This window comes from Tyto alba, unplaced genomic scaffold (assembly GCF_018691265.1).
Source record: "Tyto alba isolate M040663 unplaced genomic scaffold, T.alba_DEE_v4.0 Super-Scaffold_41, whole genome shotgun sequence".
NCBI lineage: Eukaryota > Metazoa > Chordata > Aves > Strigiformes > Tytonidae > Tyto > Tyto alba.
Window position 1 is genome coordinate 13,702,027 of NW_024881317.1, and position 27,528 is coordinate 13,729,554.

The following is a 27,528-nucleotide window of genomic DNA, read 5'->3' on the forward strand; positions in this document are numbered from 1 at the left end:
GTCCGACATCCACCCCGGCTCCCCCGGCGCACTCCGCCGACGCCTCCAAAGCCCCCTCAACCAGACACGGCTTGGGGGGGAGGCGGGCTGGCAGGAGGCGCGAAGCCGGCAGCCTTCAAGGCTGCAGAGCGAGGCCGGGCAGGAAGCAGAGGCACACAGCGCGGTCTGGGGACACGCTCCGCGGCCGCGTTAGGGTCCCTCAGCGCCCGGCGCTTTGCGAGTCGGTCAGAGCCGGGCGGCCCCGCCCGGGCCTGGGCCGGCCGACTACAGCTCCCGTCATGCTCGGGGGCGGCGCGCAGGCGCAGTGGGCGGGGGCGGGCACGGCGCGGGGCTGCTGGTCGCGGCTGAGGGAGACGGGTCGCTGCCGCCGCCCGGGTGAGCGGGGAGCGGGAGTGGCGGGCGCGGCCGGGGGGTCGCGGCCGCTCGGGCTGACTTCGCGGGGGTGCCGGGGGGGTAAAGGGGTGGGTGGCGACGGGCGCAGCTCTCCGCCCGCTGCCACAGCGCTGCGAGAGCCTGGCGGGAGGGGCCGCGGCGGCGGGTGGAGGAAGAAGAAGAAGAAGGGGCTGGGTCGGCACCCGCCCGCTCCGGACCCGCAGCGGCTCACGGGGGGGCTCCCCGAAACCGCCGTTGGTTTTCCGGAGCGGGAAGGTCAGGGCTTCCTGAGTGCGGAGCTGAAGGGCGCAGGGCGGGGTTTTCCGATTTGCATTGGGAAATGGGCTCTCCGGCAGCGGGGCTTTGCTGCCGCCGGCCGTTGCAGGGGTTGGGTGGGCTGAGGGGAGGCGGGTGGGTGGGTGTTTGCGGGTGGCCGCTCAGGTGGAGGGTACTGGCTAATTTTTTTAGCCAGCACTCAACTTTGCTGTGAAACCCGAAAACTGCATCTTGATAAACTTTGCCTGTAGATCCGGTTAGCTTAATTCTCTTAACTTGCTCTATTTTTTCTACAATTTACAAAGCACGCGAGCTAATGACACGCAGTGACGGAGGAGCGCTCCCCGGGTGCCGCCGTGGCCGGCGGGGGCCCTGCTGCTGGCGGGCCCCGGGCAAGGGGGGCGCGCCCTGGGGAGCAGCCAAGGCTCCCGCCGCTCCCCCGAGCGGCTGCACACCCGCTTTTCTCTATTTCCTGAGAATGTTGCACGTAAGCTTTCAACGTAAGCCTCTAAAAGCTGTCTGCCTGTTTCTTTAGAGGTAGGCACAGGTCGTGCTGAAAATAAGTGATGTTCTGGAGAGGTTGCTGTGTGTTCTAAATTTGCTATAATATATTGAATGTATTCTCAAGACTAATGTTTTGCTACTGTGTCAGGTGTACAGAGCTTGAAAGACGGCCTGTGATATAAGGGAGAACCTGAAATTGGCTAGCACTCAAAAGTTTTCCCTAAGTAACATAATGAGTAAACATAAAGTGAATTTCTTCTACTGCCCTCTTAGAGGCTTGTAAGTTTTGGCACTTTTCTGTTATAGATACAAATGTCTGAATGTTCCTATAAAAGTTCAGATAGTTTGCATCTAGTGTTTCATTTTGATTGAAATGCCTGTAGGCAGTTTGTCCGGGAGGAGATACTGTGTATCAGTGGCCACAGGCAGTACATCTCTACTGAAGAAAATCCAGGTATTATCTGAAAAAAAAAAAAAATGCCAAAACATCCCTCATCCTGGCTGCTCAGAAACTCCCACCACAGCTGTGCTGCCCTGCATGTTGGGAGAGGGAACAAACATCTAGAGTTACAACTGCTGCCAGAGGAGCTTCTCAGGGTGGGCAGTACCTGTAGTACCTGGGATATTTAGCTTATCCCAGCTTTGTATTTATTTGGGATCATGACATCTGCCCTGCAGCTCGTGTGATGAGCACGCCTGGAAGTGTCATGGAGATGGATGTGCTGAAACACCACCTCCTGTGCTGCCAAGGCTGCCTCTTCCATGCCCTCTGCACCTCAACGAATGTGCACGCTGGGGCTCCTGCCTCCTTTGCCTCTGCTGTTGCCTGGGCTGGATGGGTACATCCATGCAGCCCTGCAGCATGGGTGACTGTTTTTCAAGACTGCAGTCACACAGGAGTAAGTTTTTATGAGACAAAATTAGCATCTTAGCTATCAATCAGAACACCTGCCTGTAAGATATCTGTGTCCTAGTTCTCTGTAGTTGTATACAGGACATAGAAAAGAGCAAAGTGGGCTTTGGTTCCAAGTGCCCTCTGTTACAGAGGAGGATCTGGCAGGAACTGGAAATACAGGTGTTTTCTGATTTCCTTCATCATGGAAAAATTTTTATCACCAGTGTAGTTACTCTGCAGTACCTGTCTCTCCCTTCGCATCCTGGGTCACTGTATGGACAAATGTGAAGTTGGAGAAGCTCAGTTTGCCGTATCTAAGACCTAGTTAATTCATTCTTTGAAGAGAATGAAGCCTCGGGCTTGCTTTCATAGGAAAAGAGCCCAGAATAGCTATTCCTTACTGCTTGGAAAACACAATTTACCCTGACAAAAAGCATAGGCAAAAGATGAAGTGCCACCTGCTGGCTCTGTAAAGCTTTGGGCTGGGGAATGCCTGCTGGTGTCCATACCCTGCCCCGTGGGGCTGGAGGGTCAGAAGGCTCAGGTGGATTTTTGAGAGCTTTCTACTAAGAAAAACAGCATTGGGTTGTTCAGCAGAGCTATCGTAAGGCATTACAAAAGTATCCTAAGGAACCTGTTGGGATTATGGTCATATTTCTGTTTACACATTTTTCTCCTAGCTTTGGTAAATAAGGATAGTTCTTTCAAATGCAGCACATTGTTCATAAACAGTTCTGTATAATCTTGCACACTGGAAAATAAAATTGTTGCCATCGCAGGGGTTCCCAGGGGAAATGCTCAGATTAGGTTTCTCCAAGCAGTTGGGATGGTCTGGGGCCCTGACTGGTGCAGGAATGCAGACAGCCCTGCGGAACCCCCTGCTCTGGACCCCCTTGCTCTGGGTCGGGTTCACCCAGAGGGTGGCTGGAAGGAGGCTCTGAAGGAACAAATGAGATTAAAGTGAAGTCTGCAAAAGTGCTGGCCAAAACCGGCTCGGTTTGTTTTTCATGATGTCACTTCTATTTTAAAATCCAAATTACGGAAACCATTTACAGTGGACTTTAACAAAATTGTAGTTTCCTGTGGGCAAGATATTTCTAAAGAGTTACTCCTGTTAGGGTCCCAACAAACTGTGTTCTTAAGTATAATAGAAATCTCGGGGGTGGGCGGTGGGGTGGGTGAAATTTTGAAAGAAAATTGGAAACCAGCTATTTTTAGAATCTTTTGGGTTTAAAAGATACACTTTCAGAGGGGAGAAGCCAAAAATATTTTAACTTGTAGATAAAAGGTGTGTGAAAGTTGCTTGACAGTCTTTCAGTGGATGAGTCAGGTATATTTATAAAATGGCTTAAAACAGCTATCTTCTAATTTCTTTAGTAGTTTGTTGATTTCTCAGGTGAAGGAATAATGGCAATATTTTTATCTCTGTAATATCCAACAGAATATCTTCATTTCTGGTTTTTCAACTTCTACCTAACAGAGAATTGAAATTGGATTGATTGGAAGTGATGGCTTTGTGTCCATTTCCCTAAATATTTCCTATGCAACTATGAAGTTGCTAGAGTGAAGAACTTACTTTACCTTATAGTTATATATCTGAAAAAATATTACTAACCCTTTTGACGTTCAACATATGTAATGTTTTGTGGTAAAGCTAAGAAGCGTACTTAGAAGAAAACTAGATCTGCTCATCAAAAAAGTGCAAAGTATTTGCAAAGCCAAAATTGATGGTTACAGTTTTGCCTACAATTTTGCAGTAAGACATGCCACAAATATTCATGGTCTGAATAGCCACTCCTAAAAACTTGTCATGTGTTACGCATTTACCTTTCTCTATGTTGCGCTGCTGCAGTGAGTGAGGGAAAACAAACAAAGTACTAAATGTGTTTAATGGGAGGTGAAGGGGCCTGTTTGATTAGATTAGGGCTTCAGCTGGCCTTTATGCCCTTTTTAGGCAATGAGAATTCCTGGCATCATGTTTTAAAACCTGCTTTTTAGCACGTTATATATGAGTGTCATATATGCTGTGGTTTCTTTTGTAGAGAATGATTCTGAAAGTCATTATCAAGCAATTTCTGTGTAGTACAGACATGTTAACCAGTGCTACCATCATGACTTTTTTAAGGTGTCTCACATTAAGTATGCTTTCATATTTTAAAAAAATACTTTTGATAGGTATTAGAAAATATGTCCAAAACTCCTGAAATTTAAATTTACCAGGCTACATGTGATTCTCTTCCTCTTGCTGAAGTGAAGACTCAGTTGGAGAAATAGTGGGGTTTTTTACTCTCCTGCTTTATTTTCACTTTTTTTGTGTGTGTGTGGGAACACTGTAGCTCAGGATTTGAAATGGTTACTTTGAACATATTATAGAAACAAGTGAGATTGAGGGCTATGACCTGAACATTAATTAATGTATTATAAAAGATGAGTAGTTTTCCAGTGTAAAGCATACAAATGCAGTAAATAAAAGGTAATTAATTCTGGGTGACAGAATTTTACAGCAATTCATGGAGAGGAAATACAAGCCTATGTGAATGTAATGTATGGTTATGCAGTGCTACTCCCTGTCACAGTAAGGGGAGCATTATTCTGCAGTATGCTAACTATTCTGCTCGTTATAATTACCTGTTATAACTACACCTTAAAATATTTGAATGCAAATGGACATGCAGAAATGTGGTAACAGTAGCATGTTGATGTAGGATTCAGACGGTGCAGCCTGGTCACAAACAATGCTGTGTAATCAGCTGCAGGAAATGTTTTTCTCTTATGATAGTGTGCAATGGCTTAAACTGTAAGGAAGGACAAAACATTAAGGCTCTAGGAACGAGAAGTTTGCATGCAGATTGTGTGGCATCTGCTGCAGCTGTCAGCTAATTGTCCTTCAGCTGTTACGCACCTGGAGAAACAAATACCATGAGACTATGAAAACTGTAGGAAGTTGTGCGCTAGACCTTAGAGACACTCCTTTAGTTACTTTTGGAACATGGCTTTGAAAAGCATAGGTGTGCTGCCCTCTGCATTTTCTGCAGTCATTACTCAGATGTTCTCAGCTCTGTGGCCTCTTGCAGGTCCAAGCTCTTCCAACCATGTTGGGTTTTAGTTAAGAGGAAGCCAGACACTGTTCTTTTGATGTAATTTACCATGAAATTGAGAATTCTTCCTGTATGTTGTTATGTTCAAGATAACTTTACCTGGATTGGTAGTTCAACTTTGGAAGTATGTCCTATTGATGTCAACTGTGGTTTATAAGTAAGCTGTAGCATTTATATCAGTAATATTTTTTAAAAGATATCCTGAAAATAGCTGTAAATATATTCCTCATTCAGGTATAGATGTTGGTAGGAACTGAAGATTTACTGTTCTTGCAAAGGCAATTGTTAAAACCAGATTTACTTTACAGGTAAACTTGACTGAATAGCGTGGATGAGCCTTTATGTGCTTGTGCCTGTTCAGTGTCTCTGAATTAAATGTCACCATATGTAACTGTGACATAGGGAGACCTTTCTTGATGTAAACAACTGAGGTGAAGGATTCCTGTAAGCAGGATTCCATGGTATAGTATGTATATGTGGCCCTTATTTTCCTTTTACTTAAGAGGCAATAACTTTAAGTTGATCTGTTTTTGAAGTACAGTGTAAGGGCAGGTTTGAAGTAACACAGTTAGTATGTGTGGTGTGAGCATCTGAACTGGAATGTGGGCTATGTTTGTTGTGTGTCTGATCTGTGTTGAGTATTTCTGTAGAGCCAAGAAAGGGGTTAGGGAGGCTAATGGACCTGAATGTACGGATCTTGCTTTTGCTACCCGAGTACATTACGGACACACCTGCTTACTTACAGAGTCATTCAAGTTACCTTTTTTTTATGTGTCTGCTTAACTTGAAGCAAAAATTTGGCTGAACAAAAAGAGAATCCCAGAACTTCTTATAGAAAAAGGAGAGAAACCAACTTATCTGCTTCAACACTGTCATGATTAACTGTTTGTTTTTTTCCAAGCCAAATACTTAAAAATTGTGACTGTTAGAAAAAAAGGTTCCCTGTGCTCTCCTTGTCCATGAGAAATATTATATAGACTGTACCTCCTTTGAAGAACCCCAATTTCCTCTAAGTATAATATTTAGTGAGCAGTTATGCAGTCTGTTCGGTATTTTAAAATTTTTTTGGTAATAGGATTTACTGGAGTGCTGGTCCTTAGGAGCTGTATTCCCTAAGCCTTTCATCAAAGTATTTTAATTTTCCTCAGACAGAACAGAATGTTACTTCAATGGCAGTGCTATAATTAACTCTGAGGCAAACTTCCTTTGTTCCCTCTGTAGGTAATACACAGGGATATGAGTCAGTTATAACCAATTAGCTTGTTTGTAGTGAAGTTCTCCTTTACTGCCCTCGAACAGCAGCAGCAGCAACAGAAGTGTAAAGCATCTTAACTCTTCTTTTAACTGCAGTATCTAAAAACCAGTGGTGTTAAGGTGGGCTGATAAACCCTAGGTAGAGTTGGTATCTCTTCCCTCCTACCCTGCAGCCTGCCCTGCTCTGTGAGAATTACAGCCTTGGAGTTCTCACTGAGAAAACTGGGTACTGGCATTCCTCTGAGTAATATATATAGCTTAGTTACTGATGGAAAAGGGCATGGCAGGACGGGATTCTTGTCAGTGAAGTAGCAAGGTGTATACAGCTTCCAAGCGTTCTTTGTCTGTTGTAGAATAACATAGATGTGAATACTGGATGAAAAAGCTTTCCTTTCAGAGGTGTATTTGGAGGCTGAAGATGCTTTGTAGTTGGGATATTTACTTTAACTATGGTTATATCTTCTTAAATTTTTTTTCATAGATCTGATTAAGACTTGGGTTTTGAAGTGTTGGAGCAACTTGCTACTGCCCAAGTCATGACACTTCCATTTCGAAAGGACTTGGACAAGTACAAAGATCTTGATGAGGATGAAATTCTTGGCAAGCTTTCAGAAGAAGAACTGAAACAACTGGAAACTGTTTTGGATGATCTTGACCCTGAGGTAGGTATTGGGCAAAAGAAGTTTTATTTTTTCATTTGTTCAGAAACTAGTCTGAAATAAATCGAGGCTTTTTTTTTTAATCATACAATTCACCATTGGACAGCCTTTTTTCCTAGTCTGCTGATGATCTTATTTACAGGCATATATGTGTATATAATGTTTCAACTGTTTATTTCCTGTTTGCAATGCGAATGCAACTGCAGTAGAGGGAAATGAAAGAAGGCATTGTCAGGAGGAGCTTTCTGGGCTTTATTTATAAATAAAAATTGCATTTAGTCACGTTCTTGAAAAGAAAGTTTATTTACAAAGGCCTATTTCCTTTTCTGTTTCCAGTGTTGTCTGGTAAACAGCTCTTATGCATCCGTTTTTATTTTGTTGCTTCTACCATTGGACTTTGGGAGAGGGAGGGTGCTAACCTGTTTTAAAGATTCCTGATCTTTCATCTGGTAGCCCACATCTATTCCTGTCCTCATGCTGATTTTGCAAAGAGGAGGCAAATAATTACTCAACTCCTGAATGATTATGTCCACATGGGGTATTGAATAAAGAATATTTTAGCTTTCTGTTATAACAAGTTGAGTTACGTTCTCTACTGATACTGCAGCTAATGTCAGAGTCTAACACTTGTGTTTTCATGTCCCAATTCTCTGTTCTTGCTTTAGTAATACCAGGATTAAGTTTAATCTTGATGTGCAAGGATGATTTGAGAATATTATGATCACCTTTTTTGTTGCACTGCAAGATATTATTGATATTTTAATTGGCTTTGGCTTTATAGACATTTTAACAGAGAAGAACTGGCAAAAAGTGGTTGTCTTTTATGACAGTCTGAATTTCTATATGTTCTATTCTTTCTATACTAGTATCCCCCATTTTTTTTTTCCTGTTTTTTGGGAGTTTTTTAGCTGAAATATGTTGATGGTAGCAAAAAAGCTCCCCACCTTGAGTCAGGTCAAAAGTAGAAATACCCTGTGTTAAGTGCTGGGCAATAGTATAGCCAGTTGACTTAAAGACTTAGAAACACATAGATGTAAGTAATGGAGGAAGAAGTCTCTTGCTGAATGTCTAAACTGTAAATAGCTGAGTTTTATTTACTACTACTCATTTAAACAGTGTTCGTTCTAGAAAAGAAATGCAAACTAACAAGTCTAGTGCTTAAAGTCTAGAATATTAAAAATTGCTTAAGCCCTATTTAGAGTGCAGTGTGCTCTATTTGTAATTGCATTCTTGGTATTTAAAGACTAGATTACCTTGTGTCCTCCGTCCCAAAAAAAAGGAAATTGGCAAGGGATAAAAGATTGCCTAAAAAGGATGATATGTCAGTTCTGAACCTTGGGGAGAGGGAGAAGGATGGGGGAAATGAAACTAAACAGGAGTTCACTCAGACTTTCTAAGCTGTACTTACTTGCTCCATTTTGTTTTGCAGAATGCACTTCTGCCTGCAGGCTTTCGACAGAAAGACCAGACTGCTAAAAAGGCTTCAGGTCCCTTCGACAGGGAACGACTCCTTGCATATTTAGAGAAGCAGGCTCTTGAGCACAAAGACAGGGAAGACTACGTGCCTTTTACAAGAGAGAAGAAAGGTAACACCACCCTTTCCCATGTAGGTGGTTATGAAATCTCTGAAGTGGACTAGCTAGAACTACTGTGAACCAAAGTTTACTGAAGTACTGGCAGCTCTATTGCTTTTTAACTCACAGCGTTTCCAAATGAGTGCTACTGTGCAGAGGTGGGATGCTTCCTGTTCAAGCATGTTGTGATGCTGGGGCTGTTGTGCTGTTTGCGTGTAGCACAGGAAGGAAATAAGACTCAAAAATTTTATCAAAGGTTGCAAAGTTCTGATGGGGATGGCATCCTCAAAGTAAGAGCTACCCATGATTTGTGTCAATAGTGTTGTTGTGCCTGTGGCTTATGCCCTGTGGTGCTGAGTACAAACAGTAACACTTGTAATAATACACTGAATTTTAAAAAATAGCAGAATGATGTTGTGGTAGGTAATAATGTTCAGAGATGTTGTAGGCTGATCAGGCCAGGCAAGCAGTGTATGCAATCATATTGTCTTTCTAGTATCCTTACTGAGAGGTTTAATAAGATTGCATAGCTGTTATTAACTAATTACATAGTTAACATTGCAAGAAGCTTTGAAATCTGGCAGTAGTTTGTGGTTTAAAAAACATGAAAACATAGACCCAATGAGTGGACACGTTATTAAAGCCTGGGATTTTAAATCTTTCTTTGGGATCTAGTCTTCTTGTTGACGTGATGGGAAACATCATTTTCCTTTTCAGGAGAAAATTTAAAAAGTATGTGCATCTTAAATCTATTCTTACAATATTTTTTTAATTTTCCCCACAAAACAAGAGTTCCCAAATTTGTTGTACCTTACTAAGCACTATTGGTAGGCACAGAAACTTGTAGTCCTGTGCTGGGCACATGTGCATAGAAGGAGGCTTTTAGCTGTTGTTGCAGCATTTGTGTACTGCTTGTGAGTCCTAGCTTGTCTGAACCTTCCCCAGCAGCAGGACACATCTGCTGCAGTAAGACTTAAGTAAATTGTTTGATAGGTTGTATTCCAAGTGCCCAAGATGAACAGGCTTTTCTCTTAAGGGTTTGAAACCCTTTAATTCTACTTAATTTTCTGGTGTGAATCATTGCTTATTTCAGATGAGTCTTCATTCATCTACCAAGTTTGTACATATGTTTGTGGTGTATATTTGGTGAAAATTTTGTTGGGGGTATTTGCATTTTCTCTGTACCAGATAGCTGTTAGTTGAAAATGTTGGTCTCTCTTTTTCTTGAAGTAACAGAGAGATTGTGACTTTATAATGTGCTGCACTGTATATGATGTACTGCTTCTCTAATACACTATGTTTTGCCTTATTTGGGTAGTTTAATACCACTTCTGTTGAGAGATAACTCTGACACTCCTTTGCTGACAGGAGAATGGGAGTTTGCTGACTGAATCTGTAAGAGTAACCAAGTTAAGGATAATACAACATATTGAATGGAGAAGGCAATCAAAGGTACCTATAGCAGCAGAACCCTTACGGTATCTCTGCTGCTGGCAAGTACCTGTTGATCCTGTGTTTGCTGTGTAGTGTGCCACTGCTTCCTCCCCTGTTCTGCTTCTCACCCGACGTATTTGCTAGTGTATGTTGGAGACAGCCTAACGATTTAACGTGTTTGAGTTCGAGTATATTCGGGCCTCAGCTGGTTTGGGGAATCCCTTGCAACCTGGCTAGCTTGTGCACAGCTCCTTCAGCATGTGAGGCTGGGCATGGAGGATTTGTTCTAGTTAGTACTTCCACTGTGTACTAGTGCTTCATTCAGATAGGTGGTTCTTTAAAGTCAGCTTACGTATACATGCATATGGCAAAACTATTTGTTTGGGTAGATAAAATCTGTGAGAATCATGTAGAAAAACAGAAGGATCCAGCTGTAATGCACATCTTGGTTAAGAAAGATCAAATGTCATTTCCTTTATGTAATAAAGTATTACTAAATAGCAGTCTGTCTGGATGTTGCAATATGTCATACCAGTTTAGTTAGTAAAATTTCCTGTATCTCCCTAAAAAAAAAAGTTGTTATTTAATAACTTTTTCTACCATTTATTTTAGTATCACAGAAGGGAAAATAATATGAAAAATTAAATGTAGTTTACTTTCGTTAAAACTAAAAATGTGGAAACAAATGTTCAGTATGGAAATGTATGCTCTGTTAAATGTACAGGAGGCGGCAGGAAGGCTAAGCTCATTTTGTAGTAGGTGAGGAGTAACCTTAACATTTTCATGAGGGGAAAAGAAATGGCTCAGCTCTGACTTGCTGCTATGTTGGTAGCCATGGCAAATCTATGTAATTTAATCTTTTAAATGCCTTCAGTGTTTTTGCCAAGAAAGGTTGGACCACGTGACCCTTGAGGTCCCTCCTAACCTGGTATTCTATGAAATCAAGAAATTGTGATCTTTATCTTGATGTAAATTTTGGAAAGGGAGTGGAGCAAAACTTAATATGTGTGTAGGATGTTTTTTTATCTAGAGGGAGCTCTTATCCTAATGTGCTTTTATTTAATATTAAAAACCCAATCAAACTACTAAACTAGATTATAATTTTTCTCTTTGGCTAGACAAATGTATTATGGTGAAACACTAACAAATTGTGGAATAGGAGTAGGTGAAAATCTTGCTTGTTTATCATGCTAATTCGGAAGAAAAGCGATAAATCATAACTTTCAAGTCTAGAGGTCTGTGGAGGGGAGCAGGATGGATTGGAGTTGCAGCTGTCTTCTTGGTGCCATGTTTGTGGGTCAGGCTTTGCGAAAATATTTCTGTGTACCTAGCAGGTCTCATTGTTCTAACTTGGTCTAATTATTCATTTCATGCAGTAAGAGGGGGAAAAAAATCTATCCTTCTCCTTCATTTTCCTATTTTAATAGATCTGATGTCCTGTGTGGTGATTTGGCCTGCAGGTTTATCAAAGAAGTTTACCCTGGGTTAGTTTTAAACATCCTGTCTTGCTACTGATTCTGGTAGCCTTGTTTCTCTACAACAGTGCAAAGGAAAATCCTCTCTTTCAGTTGTCCTAAGTACATCATTTTGAGTTAACATATTATTAAAACAATTTTGCATCTCTTTCACTGATAGATTATATGATTTCTCCAAACATTTGGAACTCTTTTTTTTTTTTTTTTTTTTGCGGTGTGCAATGAAATATGGAAAATCTGAAATAATATAAAGTGTCCTGATGTAGCAAGATGAATAATGCTAAATAAATATGAAGTTTAACACTCCATAAATTATATTCTACTGTATTTTTCAAGTGCCTGATTTTGTTTCTAAAAGCATCCTTAAAAACATACTTCATTTTTAAACATGATTTAATGACTTTAGTCACATTCTGTTCCAATTAAGTGTTGAACTATACAGTAAACCATTGTTCAAGAGATTCATGAGAGCAATGTGGTAATAATTTCAACAAAACTAGCTTTGTCTCAATCTGTGTACGTAAGTATGTTATAAAGATTTTACAAGGCATACTGCAGGGAAAAGGATCTCATCTAAACAGTGAAATGAGGCTTCAGTGCTAGAGGCTGTTGCCCTCGAGTGTGTTCCACACATCTGACAAAGTCTGACCAATGATTCTCACTTCTCTTGGTATAGCAAAAGATGAGAATTATTGCACCTGAGATACAGATATCTAACATCAGTAACGTACTTTGTGCTGTATAGTGCAAGGCATTAGCAAATCATTATGTAAATTAAGCTTTGTATTTCTAGCCTTTGCACTCTCTTAATCATGTCTTTCTCTTCCAACTCTCCCTCTGCATTCCTGCTGGGGTATGTTTGTTCTGTATAGATTTGTCTTTCATGTAACTTCTGCTTTTAAGGCTGGTGGTTGGGATTTTTTCCTGCTCCATCATTCAGAAAATATTGTTAGGCTGAAACTGTAGACACCTGGCTAGAGCTTTTATCTGCCCTGCTCAGTTGTTGCTCTAGATCATTATTTGTTTCTGTTGCAGCAGGATTTGGGATGGTGTGTTCTCTGTCTTTCAATCACTGGTCTTTAAAGGAAGCGTGTTACATGTAAAATTAAACTAATATCCTGTAGGAGCTTTGGAGAAACAACTTGTTGAATTGACATTCTCCATGCAAGACCACTAGAACAAAATAACATGTGATACTCTAGCCTTAATGTAAAACAGTTTTCTTACTCACTGCTAGGTGCTCTGTAATCAGATAATGAATAACAGTAGTTTCCACAGTAGGACACTGAGGAAGTCACTTGTAAGTTGGATTAAAAAATTAGTATTAAATTGTGATTACAAGTGAATTGATGCACCTAAATCTGTCATGCGGTAAGAACTGGTGATTGATGAACCATGGATTATATCAACTTCTGGATTGATAAAACTTTAAGGAATATAAGATGTAAGGAATGTATCAGATGTTGCTTGCTCTTCACGAAGTCACTGATGAGAAGAGCTTGTATTTGGCTGTCCTCGAGTGACACTTGATTCCTTTTCTGCAGACAGTGTGCTGCAAAGTAGATTTTAGACTTTTATCTGATCTGCAAGTTGTGGCCACTTGCTGCCTACTAGCATGGGGTAGAACTGCAGGAAATTTGAGAATAATACCAGCAGTATGAATTACACGGCCACACTGAATGGACCTGATTTCTGCAAGATTTTCAGTGCCACCTTAGATACTGTGAGTCTGTGCTTGAAATGTCTAGGGCACTTCAACAGACATCACCCAATGTTTCTGCCTTTTGAGCAATACAGTTATGTGGAAAGCCTGTGAATTAATTCTGGGATGTGCATCATTTAACATGTTAGCTAAAGGCATAGAAGACCTGAATATATAATTATTATAGAAATTATGTGAACATCTCTGAGATTTGCCTCTTCATGTTGTATTGCTTAATCTTTGCAGTATACTTCTTGGCTGAAAAGGAGTATGTCATGTTCCTTCATGTGATCAAATCCCTGCTATTTGGAAATGTTCCACTTGAGGGCTGAGAAAGCTATTCATTGCATGGGCTGCACAGATGTGTGTGTGGGGGGGTTCTCTTTTGTCTTTTTTTTTTCTTTTTTTTTTTCAAGCTTACATTAGTAAGGGGGGAAGGGAATTGCCAAACTGTCTTGGCAGCAGGCCTTGAGTTAGCTCATTGTCCCAAGTGACACAGGGGTCTTACCCTTTTTGAAGTAAGTCCGTTACTGGAAGTGGGGAGTGGGGAAGGACCTGCTTTTGCATGTGCCTTGTAAATCTCTGAACTCTGGGCTAGGATGAGATGAAGACAATGAATGAGACATTATATACACAAGGGTGTGACCTGTTTTATAACAAAAACTGCTCATGACCTAGTTCATGTGACTGGAGTTGGCTGCAATGAACATTTCTAGAGGGGAGTGGCTTTTAACATTTTTACTTTAATAAAAACTGAATATACTTCTCTCTCTCTTTAGGTTATCTTGAGTCAGGCATGTATGGATAAATTTAGTCTTACTCTTAGGAAGCAAATTGTATAGAACCAGAAGTTCCTAACTTGTTACTTTAAGTAATTCTAAAATTTATATCAATAGAAGTAGTTCTTTTTTATAGAGTGTTGTGTGATGAACCAGACAGGAAGCTGATCTGAGTTGAAATACATTTTTATAAAGTTGCTTTTAATTGAGATCAGTTTCCTTCTGCTCGCTGCCTGATGCACTGATGCTACAAATAGGATGGCATAAACAAAGGCCCAGGTGCTCATATCATACTTTCCTTCTCTTCTCTTTTCTTGTACTCTGAGATCCTCACTTTTTTACCAGTCTGTATTACTGAGGGAAAACAACACAAACATAGCTAATGAAAGGCTTTAGATCATGAGTATGCTGTTCAGTGTCTTTCATGGGTTAATGAAAACCTTGTCAAACATTCTTGTATCTCTTATAAAAGTTACAATTTAAGTTGCAAGTTATTGTCTCCCCAGTAGGTGATGCATGTAAAATAAAATGGGAGTAGAAGTGTACTATATCAATTATATCAAAATAATCTTAAACATTTACTACCTAAGCCTTCCAATTTATTAAGGTTTTTGTTTAATCCTGAATCACCACAAACATAGTTTCTTTTGCACTGTCCATCAAACTTGAGGTATGGGTGGTAATGCATGTCAGCTGCTTTCAGCTACTGTTTGTAGTCAGTACAGTTATGTAAGAAGATTTATTTTCTGCTTCTAAATATGGATAATGAGCATTTATACGATTTTCCAAAGAGATAGCAACCCAGGAACAAAAATACCGTGTTGCTAGCAACAGATCTTGTTTGCCAGACTGTTGTCAGAGAAAAACCTGATACACTTCTTTGTAATCTGTGCTAGTGGTAATGCGTTAAGTTCCTTTAAAAAGAAAATGAAGCACAAACTGTTGTAATCTAGGATGGGAATTTGTAGAGAGAAGGTGAACGGGTTTTGTTATGGCTGTATCTGCTGTGGGGCACAAGAGCTGACTTCAGGCGTTGCTTCCCACAAGTGAAACTAAAATCCTGCTTTGCTGGAATTTCTCAGATATAAAATGGAAATATCCCTATAAAGCTTCTTGTCACTGGGAGGCATTTAAAAATGCTAAACTTAGTCTTAGTCCAAACATGTAACAAGATATACTTGTATGCAGTATGAGGAAAAAAAAAAAAAAATCTTAGGCTTCTGGTTTCTGCCCAGCTGGTCTGATTCTGGTGCATGGTGGGTTTTCATTGTGTAATTGGGATGAGCTAGGGTGATTCGTGTGTGGAAATGTTTTTTAGCTATGAATGTGGAAGAAGGTGGGTTCCTGAATTAGCACTGAGACTTCACAGGATGATTATCAACACCACTTCTGACTGTGGGAAATAACTAAAGGGAGTTGGAACCCCTTACCTCTTTCCCGCAGCTCTGTCTACTGATAGCTTGGGCAACTTGGAAAGTCTGAAAAACTTTGAATAACTGTTAAGATTAGATTCACAGTTTTCAAATTGTGAATTATTTCTACCAAATGCATCAGTTTGGTTTTCTTATACAGTACTGGAGCTTTTATTTACCATGTTTATTTGTCCTGAACCTAAGCACTCCATACCTACTCTGGGTTCTTACCCAGGGGTAGGCTACTTTGTTCTGAAAGGCCAATTCTAAATCATTCAAATCTGAACTGTTTTCAGAATAACTGTTATGAATAGATTTCTCATATTCTGATTTCTGACCCTAACTTTTCAGCTGAAGATATATGTTAACTACAAAGACCTCTATAATGTATGTATCCTAAAATAACTTTTCTCACTATCTGTAGTGGCTAAAAACTTGGTGCAGAATATGATATTACTACTGCTCTTCTCCCATTGAATCTTCTGTGGTCTTTCTAAGCATCATTTTAGAAAACAGTGTCATTGGCAGAGAAATCTATTATCTTGGCTTGTGCTATTCACAAACCACAGTTTTCTCAAGCAGCTCCAGCATCTTTTTTTACTTCAAAATTGAGTCTGGAAAAAGATTGAGTTTCTGCAATTGCAAATATCATGTATGCTGTAAAACTGCAGTGAATACTCAAGTCTGTGATTTCAGATGATTCTTCGATATTCTCTTTCTCTGACACATTCATATTACAGTTCTGCCTGGGTCCCTTTCTCCCTTGAGAGGATACCAGTCATTATTCTCTAGTGATAGTAAATTTTCCTTACAGGCACTTTTTTTAGGCTGTTTAAAATGTATAGTGGAGTCTTAGATTTTACTATCTAATTCTTAGGAGAAACAAATAAGATTGGAGTCATGAGACAGACTCCTGAAAATTTGAAATAAATAGTGTATTCCTGCTTATACTTTTTCATCATATCTGACTTCCAAGAACAAGCAGGAGAAACCTCATTCCTTTATGTTGTTCTTGGTGCTTATCTCAGGATTTACTATATGTAATATGTATTCCTTAAGTACAGAAAAGTTTAAAGATAAGTAGCTATATAATACAAAGTAACACCAGAATTTTCATTTTCTTTATTCTAGGGAAAATATTTATCCCCAAGCAAAAGCCGGTACAGTGTTACACAGAAGAAAAATTCTCTCTTGATCCAGAACTGGAGGAAGCCTTGACCAGTGCCACAGACACAGAGTTAGGTGACCTTGCAGGTTAGTTTTTTTGAAGTATGAATGGGCTGTTGCATATCTAGGCAAGAAATACCTGTAATTAATGTGGTGGTGTATTTGTTATCTGAAATGTGACTGTAGGAAGTTGTAATTATGATAGAAACAAGATGATGTTATATGCTTCTTTGCTTGTAGCTTATCAACTTTGGTGATTTGTGATGATTTATAGGAAGGTAGGTTATTTTGGCCTGCAAAAGACACCTGATTTTCAAACTCAAAGGTTTTGAGTTCATTCCTCAGACTGGCTGGTTTTTGTTGTGTACGCTGCTGCTTTTTCTTGTGTTTAAGAATGTGGTGTTATGTTCCTAAGGCTTCAGTGAAGAGTTTTGTGACTTTTAACTTTGTTTGAACCTGGTGAGGTTAAATATTTTTAAGATGTGAAATCCAACTAAACAGTCTAGAATTAATTGTTTTTTCTACTTTAAATTATTAGGAGATTGAATGGCTTATTATACTGATAACTGGGTGTTTTATAAACCTCAGTTGTTATTTGAAGAAACTTTGCATCTAAGCTGAATTAGTCAGGAACAGTAAAAATATATATATTTTTTTTTCTCCCCCGTTTTTTTCCTTTTACAGCTATACTGGGAATGTCCAACTTGATAACAAACAACCAGTTCTGTGATGTAGTGGGAAGCAGTAACGGAGTTGACAAAGACAGCTTCTCAAGTAAGTGTGTACGCAAGTGCTAGATAAATGAGCTCTTTGTAATGCACACAGTTACTATAGCATTAACTATTTTCTGTTGCACTAGCATTCTTTATAGACTATTCAGTCTTGAGTTGGAAATGTGCATGTCTGTAACATTGCTAATTGAGTTTTGTCAAGAGTGGAATCAAAATATATGTACACTAAAATCTATTCTGCATTTAAGTCACTTTGGGAGATAAAAGTAGGCATAAACATGCATTTGTGTGTGTTGGTTTTTAGGTTTCAGATTTGTATTTTTAATTCAACTCCTATGTGATTTATGAAAAAAAGCTGATGTGCCAGAAAAGCAGAAAGGCTATGAAGACTTTTGGAAAAAAATGAAGTTTATGAAAATATGGTCAGGAGAGCATGATATGCTTTTTGGGTAGGGGAGAGATGTAGACTAATGAAACAATCTTTAAATACAGTAAATATTTAGTATGTGTATTATGTATTCACAATGAATATGTGATTTGTTAGAATACAATTAAATGCCTTCCTTTTCAGATATTGTAAAAGCTGAAAAAATGTTGCCTGTTTTTGATGAACCGCCAAATCCCACAAATGTAGAGGAGACACTGCAAAGGATTAAAGATAATGATTCTCGTCTTGTTGAAGTTAATCTGAATAACATTAAGGTAATTACCTGAAGTCTGCAGTAAATATGCTGCTTTTTCTCAGTAGAACACACTTTAAGCTGCAAAACTGACAGCATGATAGGCTTAGTTTAAGTACAGCAGCCTTTCTGCTCAATGTTGCAGTGTGTGTGTGTAATCTCAGAAACCTGGAGCTAAACTGATAAGCCATTTTAGTTTCTTTTGCCAAATGTGTATTTAAAAAGTCTTAGATTTTCTTACTGTCAGCCCAGATTTCTGTTGCTGCCAAGTTGGCAACAGTTCACCATCACGGAGTTAACTACTATGAATCCTTTGTGCTTGATGAAGCAATGTGCTCTCAGTTAGTGCTGTTGCAAACAAAGTGATATTTGTACCTGGCTTCCTACGCATTCTTGTACAAAAGAGTTGTCAGCAATTAGAGCAGCTTCTGCTCATAAGTGTAACAGTTGTGTTTTTAAACATGACTGAAACTTTTGTATATTTGCATGAAAAGAAACAGAACTATAGCACTTGTGACTTACTATTCAGACAGCAGTGGCAGACTGCTAGCTGCAGACTCACCAGCAGCCAAGGCTATTTGTTGCCCTTACTAAAGGAAGAAAATAAAATACCTGGTTTAAGAATGTTGTACAATACAGAAATGCTAGCCAAAATAAATGCTTTAAAAGGCAACAGAACAAAATTTATAATATAATAAACTGATAAATTTGCTTGCCTAATTAATAATCTAAAATTATTCCTTTAAAGCTTGGTTGCTACTACACTGTAAAAATTATCAAACTATAAATTGGCAAATTCTGGAATTATTTTTAATAGAACACAGAGAATGAAATGCTAATGGTTTCACCAGCCTAAAGCTCTAAATCTTTTTATATTTGTGGGAGGTTAATTTGATGTTGATAGTTAGCAGAATGTTCAGTTCATGTAAATTTTGCTCAGTAACAGTTCCAGGTCAGCTGAATATTTTTTAACACTTGTGTTGTGGCAATGGCATTAATGTAGTAAAGATGACTTTGCTTTATAGAACTGGGGATTCTAACAGCCATTGTATCTTATGTATAGCTTTGCTGCATGTGTAGGCCCTTACTGTGAGACTGCTGGAGACCAGTGATAGTTAATATTCTAGTATATTTTGCTGAAAAGAGCATAAAATAATGGAAGAAGTTGTGGGGAAGGGGATAAACTTGTGTATCTCAAGAGAGTGAAATGCTATTTTTAATTCAAGAGCATACCCATTCCAATGCTGAAAGAATTTGCAAAAGCCTTAGAAACCAACACACATGTGAAGAATTTTAGCCTTGCAGCCACCCGAAGCAATGATCCTGTTGCTGTTGTAAGTACTCTTGCTAATGCGCTTAAGTGGGGCACAAGGGAAGTTAGGATGGGAAGACAATGGTAAGGGATTGAATTGGATCCTGTTTAAATATTTAGGGATGAAAATTATTAAAATCCATTACACTGTAATGTATGTTTTCTTTAGCAAACCCTTGTTGCATCGAAGTTGATACAAGATTATGAGTTGACTTAATATGCAGTGATGCATCAGATGTATGAGCATTCTGTTTTTCCAATCCCTTCCCCTTGACTTTTCATTTTGTTAACCTCCTTCCTGTTTTTCTTTCCTTCCTAATTGTTTAGTTCCTGATGTTCATTCCATGCGCCAATCGTTTATTCAAAATGAATTTCAAAAGGAGCACATTTGGGAACTGAAAAAGCTCAATTTTTTTCCACTAACTGGAGTTTTAGTTGAAACTTATAGAATACCTGTTTCTCTGATCTCCTATCTCCCTGCTATCAAAGATGAGATTAAAGCATCGGCATATAAAGCATAACATTAGTCAAGTTTGACACAACTGAAACTAAGTATTTATCATCTGCTCCTGTTTTTCCTATGTCAAAAATCAAAAGTAGTACCTTATTTATTTGCAAATAAAGAGATAAGAAAACAGCACAAACTGTTTTGTCAGGACCATACTTTGCATTTGTTTTAATTTCAAATTAGAAAGAAAACTAGTTTGAAAGACTCCATAAATGAACATCTGAAAGCTTTGATTTGGGTCAATTAAAAAGTTCCTCTTCATTAGAACTGAAACATTTGTAATAAAAACCTATAAAGGCATGTTTTCTCAGGTGTGGTTCTGTTGCGTTTTTTTTGCATTGTTACTAGATACAAAAAATGTAAAGAGTATGATTTTTATGACAGTAAACCTCAGCAGTTACCTATTCTTGTTTTCTTATTTTCTCAGAAATAAGATCAGGTGTATGCCATTTCAGTAAGAGTGCTTCTGGCTACATGCTGGTACTGTGCCTAGAGCTTTGAATTCTACGTCTTCCTACCAAATCAACAGACACAAGCATTTTGCAAGTCAGATCTCCTGTTTACAAATTAACCATATCTAATTCTCCTTTCAGTTGACTAACGCCTTTTCTTTGGCCTTTACTTAGCAGCTTGCATTACTCATTGTATGCTGTGAAGGCATGAAAAATGGAATTGGTCCAATATGCTAATTTCAGACAATTTATATTCTGTGTAGCTTTTTAGTTTGTAACAAGAGAAAGTCAGGCCTTTTCTTGACTAAGTACTATTAAAAAAAAAAAAGAGACTGTAGATAATGTCTGGTTGAAAACTCACTTAAGTCTCAAATAATAAGTGAAAACTTGCAAAGTTACACCCTGCATCTGTGAAGTTGTTGCTCCAGTTGAACTAGTTAGTGGAAATGGTTATCACTGTGTCCTGTGATGTACTGTAGCAAAATTCAAAAGTTTAATGATGCTTTCTTGCATTCAAAGGCTCTTGCAGATATGCTGAGAGTAAACACAAAATTAAAAAGTTTAAACATAGAATCAAACTTCATCACTGGAGTTGGAATTTTGGCACTGGTCGATGCACTGAAAGATAATGAAACATTGACAGAGATCAAAATTGATAATCAGGTAAGTGTGGTGGTGGTAGTATCATAATTAAAATCAGTCTTTCCTAGTTGACTGAATAATTTTAGAAGGTAGCTTTTGATAAACGTTCCAAAATATTTTAAGTATCTTAACCCCATGAATGATTGTCCTTAAGATTCTCAGATGCATCTAGTTGAAGTTGATTCCTGGTCACTTCTGTGCTTGCTTGTGCTTTAAAGTGCACAAATGTGTTTTATGACCTTTTGCCTTTTAGGTTAATCAAAATGAAGTTAAGTGTTTATTAACTAATATGATGAAAGTATTCTGATCTCTTTTATGATGAATACACATAAGCACTCGTCTTTGTGTATGTTTTATTTTAACAGAGGCAGCAGCTTGGCACGGTTGCAGAAGTAGAAATTGCCAAGATGCTTGAAGAAAATACCATGATCCTCAAATTTGGATACCATTTCACACAACAGGGACCTCGAGCAAGGGCAGCCGCAGCTATCACAAAAAATAATGATTTGGGTAATGACTATTAAATGACTGTGTGTGTCAGATTGTAAAGGATTTTTTTTCTGCTTTTCTGTTGACATAATCAGGATAGCAAAATATGAGTAGATCAGTTTTAGATTTCTTCTTTACTCCCACTCTTTTGTTGCCTCTTGATGTTCTCCTTTTATTTTGTTGCAGGGTGTTCAGGTGTATGAGCTGCGGATTTTTATCGTGATCTAGAACAACAACATGCAAATTCTGCATGAGTTGTGGAAAAGGGAGGGAAAATAATAGTTTTAATTGATCGGTGTTATTCCGATAAGCTTAATCGTTTCTTTAAAAGCAGTACTTGAAATTAATAGTGCAGGATGCTGTCTTCACTTCCAGTACACCCAGTCTCATTTGGATTGCTTGAGCAAGGAAACTGAACATACTGTCTTGTGCAGAGGCTGTGACTGGGTCACCTCTTCCCTTATGGTTCTGCTCATGCACAGGTACCCTCCCTGCCTCTCTTCAAGGTATCTGGTAGCATCTTTATTTGCTGCAGTAAGTTTTGTTGGAATCCTAACTAAATGTACCAGCAGAAAGTTGGTTAATAATATAGCGTGTGAATGGAAGTTGTTTGTATAATAATGTCAAATACTTGAAGCTCTCAACTACAAGAAGATAATGTGGTCCATCTAATTAAATAGAATTACATTTTAAATCTCCATTTAATTAAACTTTTTGGCTTTAGATGCTTTGTGGTAAGGATTACAGATCTCAATAGTGTGAAAACAGGCCAGATAATTTAGTAGCAGTAGTAGTTCAAGAATACATTAGAGGGAATGACGTAGGAAGTTGGAATTTGGTTTAAAGATCTGCTTCCCCTCTCAGTAAAGTTTAAAGTGGAGAACAGCTCTGAAGGAGATGGAGGATGAGTAACTGAATAGAGCATAGAGAGAGAAGAAAGGCGCTCAGACACTGCATAACTGTTTCTCAGAATAGATACTAAACCAGCTATTATTGTTGTAATGCTTCAGGGGTGTCTCTTTTTTTTTTTTTTTTTTTTTTAAGGTTTCTCTTTTCAGTAGTTCTCATTTTAGTGTTTGACTGTTGAAAATCTATGTTTCTATTGATATCCTGCCTTTTTTTTCTTTGCTTTCTTAGTCTGGAGTATGCGAGTAAAAGTTTCTGCAAATACCTTTTCACCTCTCCAGCCTTGAAGCTACAGAGACAGGTTACTCTGAATACCCAGTTGGGTATTGAGCACTGGAAACTGAGATGTTCAAAGTCTCTTATTTCTGTCTTTGTATGTTGCTTCTAAATAATAGTCTACATATTCTTTCTGCCTTGCTTACACTGTGTAGTACTGCCTTCCCTTTTCTTTGTCTGGAACTGTGTACATGTTGCTTTTAACTGCATGATTGGAGAAGTCTAAGGTTGGAAAGTCTTCCATCTGTTGCAATTTGATGGAAGCAGTTATGCATAACTTCTGTCACTGGTGAAAATTATTTTTATTTGAATGGAAATAAGTCTGTGTGTTACTCTCAAAGTGAGCAATTCATCAGCTTTGTAAAGAGTAGAATTCTGGTGTAATTTTATTCTGACTGTCTCTTTAGACAGTATCTAAAGCATTTATTAAGACAAGAAGAGTGAGAGGAAACAAAACAGCTTTCCATTTGTTACTTTGATCTGAAGGTAAAGATCAACTCAAATTGCAAATATTTGTAAAACTACATAACTTCCACTGAGTGTATTTGAGAACAGAATCACTTGCTTACACAGATATGCTTGCTTGTCTTTTTTTAAACAAAATGGAGATGCCCTATATAATTTCTAAGACCCTTAGCTTCATTTGTTATGTCTGTGCCGAAAAGGAAATCACAATTCAATAGGGGAAGAAGAAAATATCAATTAAATACTATAAATATTGAGAAGAACTCCAGTCAATCTTGCATATTTTAAGACTAAACATAATGTGAGCTTTTAGTGATTTTGATTCCCGAAATTTTGTTGTTGCATTTTCTGCCAATTGGATATTTTTCATTAATAAATAGAATGGTTTAGGCTATTTAATGTAACATCTATTTTTTTAAGTTTTTTTTTCTTGTAAAGCGTACACATTATATTAGATATACTATGAAACTCTTGCACTGTTTCCTTTGAAGACATGTAAACTGAATTCTCTGCCACTAGAAAATTGCAACATAAAAAAAGAGTACTGGCTAAATCTGCTTACCGAACATAAAATGGTTCATGTTTCCCACAAGTCTCCTCACAAATACTTGAAGCTGTTCATGAATAATGCAATAAGCTTAAAATGATGGATAATACTAAGTGTTAGTTACCTTTAGATGTACTATGAAACTTTATGTGGCAAAGTAACTGTTAATGTTGTAGAAATACAAAAAGTAGTTACAATGATAAAATACTAATGTTTTTTTTTTTCCTCTCCTGTTACAGTTCGCAAGAGAAGAGTTGAAGGAGACAATTAGCTGATCTTGTCAAAACTGTGTGGAGATTTCAAGGGTTGTCAAGGCACACCCATCACCGTGGGCTTTGGCAATCTTGGACTGCATTTACCTGGGTTAGAAGGGAAAAGACTGGAAACCCCATTCCTTTTAAAGCAAAGCTATATCAATAATCTGCTGGTATGCATCACGTTTTTCAGATTGAGACACAGTAACTGCACCAGACTCTGTACCATAGTTTTTGATTGGGTTTTTTTGTGTTTGTTTTTTAAGAACTTTTTTGTATTTCAAGACTTCAGCTGTGCTTTCTACTAAAAATATAATTACAAATTAAAGGTATAATTGAACTCAATGAATGGGACATTCAAGATCATTGGGCAGATAATGACCCAAATGAAATGTTTGTTAGAAAATTGGGGGTGTGCTTATTTACATGGAGGGGGTGTGTATATTCTTGAAAACAATGCATTAGTGATAAGGGATTCTTCACACAACAGTTGGACTCATTGTGTAGAGCTGTTCAGCCTTGTTCATATGCACTGAAGAGAAATCATTCACAGCTATCTTATTTGTAATTCTACTTCTAAAATTTTTTTATTAGTTCTTGATACTGTGATTAAGTTTAAAGACATCCCTTTAAACCAAACAGAAATGAATTGGCTAAGGACATTTCCCAAAAAATTTGAGGAACTAAGAAAAAAGTGGAAGCTTTGCAAAAAAAAAAAAAAAAAAAAAAAAAAAAAAACCAAAAAACCACCAAAACCTTGCAAAATGACAGTTTTACTATTTCACCTAAATACTTAAAGTCTTTTTCAAAAGGTCACAAAACTGTATCTTGCTCTGTATCTAAACTGGATATGTTTTTAGGCTGATTTCATGTGTTCATCAGCGTTATTTAGTTCATATTGTTTGTTAAAATCCGTATCTACATTCATAAGTATCATATTTCACTAAAGTAGTGGACACACGTTTTTTAAATTCTGCATAATTCTGTACAGGAGAAGCAGCCTTAACTGTCAAACCACTATCCTAAGTTGCTGGCAAATGGAAAAATCCTTTTTTTCAAGCTGTTGCATTAAGCTAGTAGTATTTCATATAAATCTCTCATTTTTTAATAAAGCAATGAAGGAACACTTTTAAAAAAGGATTTTTCTTTTCTACTTATGTCTTGATGTTGAAACACTACATAAGACATGCAGAAATTAACCAACATGTAGTGTCAAATCTGTATGGTGTAGTAATTATTAAAATATTTAAAGTTCTCTATCTAAGCAAACTAATGGGCCAGCAAGAATCACTTTAACTTTTGTACATAATCACAGTAGACTTCTTTGAAATAATATGAGAATCTAGAGGCTTTTTGGTGTAGATCTGTTTGGACTGTACTGTACTAGTTTGCTCAGTGTTGTCATGAGATCATAAGCTCACAAAAATGTTCTAAAGGACTGCTTGGCTATATTTATAGCAACAGAGAATTCAACTGACAACTGTTTTCATTAAAGGATCATAATATGGTGAGCATTTTATATATAGAAAATGTATTGTACTGAGTTTTTTGCATCAGATTGTATATACTATAAAAATTTAACAGAGCAACTCTGACACTGTGCCCATGTTGTAATTTGCTGCAAATCTTGTTTTAGATCTTTAAAGACGGACTTTATTCCAGATGTGACTTTGAAGTTTACTGCAACTGTACAGAGAATTTTAAACTATAGTGCCTTCAATGAGGATGTATATAGCTGGTTTATGCTTGTGCAAGAACATTTTTTTTTCCTATTTCAAAATCAGCCTTTTATTATAATTACAAATAAATGTGTGCTCTGAAAAGCAAGTTGGAATGAATTGTGTTAAAACCAAAGACTATACATACTGTAACTCTGGAACAACAAGAGGTGAGCTGACTAGAAACAAAAAGGGCTTCTTTTGGATTTGGCTTTTGTAAATTTTCAGTAACTTTTTAGATTTTGACATTTAAATTCTTACATAGTATGCATAAAGTCACAAATTAAGTGTCTTTTTACAGACAGTGCTGTATAAACATGGCCAAAGCATGTCATGTGCTGAGTTGCCTAAAGCTGTACTTCACTTTTTATTTGCTAGGCACTGTAATCATTTTGTGTCAAAAAACAGGCTGTAATGTTTTCCTTCATTTGTTGAAGGGCTGCATGTTCATGGAATCTGTTCACATATTGTGATTCTGTGATGATTTATTTTATCATTATCTGACAAGAATAGGCAGTTATCTCCTATTTGAAGATGCAGGAGAAAAATTACAAGTTGGATTATGGAAATGATAGCCATCCTCTCCTTTATTAAATCAAGTTTAGCTGCTTAATGATTTATATTCCAATCAAAGGCAAGGGTTTTGAAGCTGCACCTCTGAGGTGTCGTGTCACAAACGATAGTAGTGGACCTTAACTTGTTTAGCTCTGTAGACTGCAGCTAATTATTTGACTGCTTATTGGCATTTTCAGGACAGGTATCTGACAGGCTGGACATAGAAAACTAGTTGGTTTTTTTTTTTTTTTTTTCAACCAGAAGAGTTTGGCCCTCCAAACTGTTAAGACATTTGCCATGGTGCACGGAACAGTTACAACAATCACTTTTGTGCCTACACTGTATATCATTTTTTTTGAATAAATGAAGGAATTCAGTCTGTAGCCAGGAATTGTGAACAGTCTCAACAAGCACAGTGAACACTGATGTAATGCTATCAAGTGTAGTGAGATCTTGTGTGTGACTTTGGTAATTTTGAGTGCAAAAGTGGCATTACTCTCCTAACCAGCTACCGTAAACACAAGGTCTCTTTTCCAAAAGAGGTGATACTTTTCTTGATTATTTCTCAGGCTTACTGTAGAAGTCAAATGACCACATATGTTGATTCTGTTGGTTCCATGGAAACATAGCCTATGTTCCAAAGCAATTACCCATTTACTGTTGTATTTTAAAGAAATAGCCTCATTTGCTATACAGCTTGAGTAATACTGTAAGCTACAAACAAGCAAGTGTTCAATTTAAATTTCCATTGAGGAAACATGAACGGAGTGTTTTTGCATATCAGCACTGTATGGTGTCAGATTGTAAACCAGTAAAAGTTTTGGATGATTAAAGTACTGTATTCTTGTGGTTTTGGGGTTTTGTTTGCTTGGGTTTTGAAACAGCGCACTGACTTGCTTAAAGTTAACCCATCTGTATATGTCAACCATTACCTTTTCCTTCTCTAGTAGGAAAGTGAGTGACCAAATGGCACTTCTGGAGGCAAAGGGCTACTATGCTGGAACTAGATTTTCACACAGCAGTCGGCAGAAAGATGTGCAAGAGCCCATAAAAGGAGGGACAGCATACTGTCACGCATGTTCAATCTATACAAGCAAGAGAAGAAGCACTGTGGTGGGATGGTAGGCTGCTTTGTGAGGCATTACTTCTGCCACATTTGGCAATGGGAAGGTGCAGACAAGTTACAGTCCCTTTCTTAGCCACAGGGCCTCACAATCTCCCACTCCTCTCATCTGAGTGCGGTGCCTCACCTCCAGAAACACGGGGGAGTTAAGCTCATCTCCCCTTCGGAGTCCGTGTCAAAGAGCCGGGGGCAGCAGCGGCGTGGGCTGCAGGCGGGGAGCTGACAGGGGCCTCCAGCTTGAGCCGAGAGAGGAGAGCGGGGTGCCTCGC

At 38.3% G+C, this 27,528-nt stretch overlaps 1 protein-coding gene across 5 annotated transcripts; it reads left to right on the forward strand.

Annotated features, from left to right (window-relative positions):
• The first annotated feature begins 304 nt into the window (after positions 1-304).
• On the forward strand, positions 305-26,986 carry LOC104365297 (tropomodulin-3). 5 transcript variants are annotated; one of them, XR_006166544.1, is made up of 11 exons: positions 305-375; positions 6,881-7,061; positions 8,488-8,644; positions 16,566-16,688; positions 17,286-17,375; positions 17,904-18,034; positions 19,239-19,346; positions 20,804-20,947; positions 21,292-21,436; positions 22,553-22,694; positions 23,849-26,986. XR_006166544.1 is itself a non-coding variant. In XM_042803699.1 (11 exons), exons 2-10 carry the CDS (start codon positions 6,936-6,938, stop codon positions 22,606-22,608), a joined length of 1,080 nt encoding a protein of 359 aa, XP_042659633.1. In that variant the 5' UTR covers positions 305-375; positions 6,881-6,935; the 3' UTR covers positions 22,609-22,622; positions 23,849-26,986. The 5 variants fall into 5 exon arrangements, 4 of the variants coding, with proteins under 4 accessions (XP_042659633.1, XP_042659636.1, XP_042659634.1 ...); XM_042803699.1 differs by having other exon boundaries at positions 22,553-22,622; XM_042803700.1 differs by lacking the exon at positions 305-375 and adding an exon at positions 493-648 and having other exon boundaries at positions 22,553-22,622.
• The last annotated feature ends 542 nt before the right edge of the window (positions 26,987-27,528 follow it).

What these genes read in the sequence shown, in the direction of transcription:
- LOC104365297 (XM_042803699.1), top strand. Translation starts at nt 6,936, where the DNA reads ATGACACTTCCATTTCGAAAGGACTTGGACAAGTACAAAGATCTTGAT. An exon ending in AGAGTTAGGTGACCTTGCAG is followed by an intron (nt 16,689 to 17,285) that starts GTTAGTTTTTTT and finishes TTCCTTTTACAG; the next exon opens with CTATACTGGGAATGTCCAAC. An exon ending in CACAAAAAATAATGATTTGG is followed by an intron (nt 21,437 to 22,552) that starts GTAATGACTATT and finishes TTGCTTTCTTAG; the next exon opens with TCTGGAGTATGCGAGTAAAA.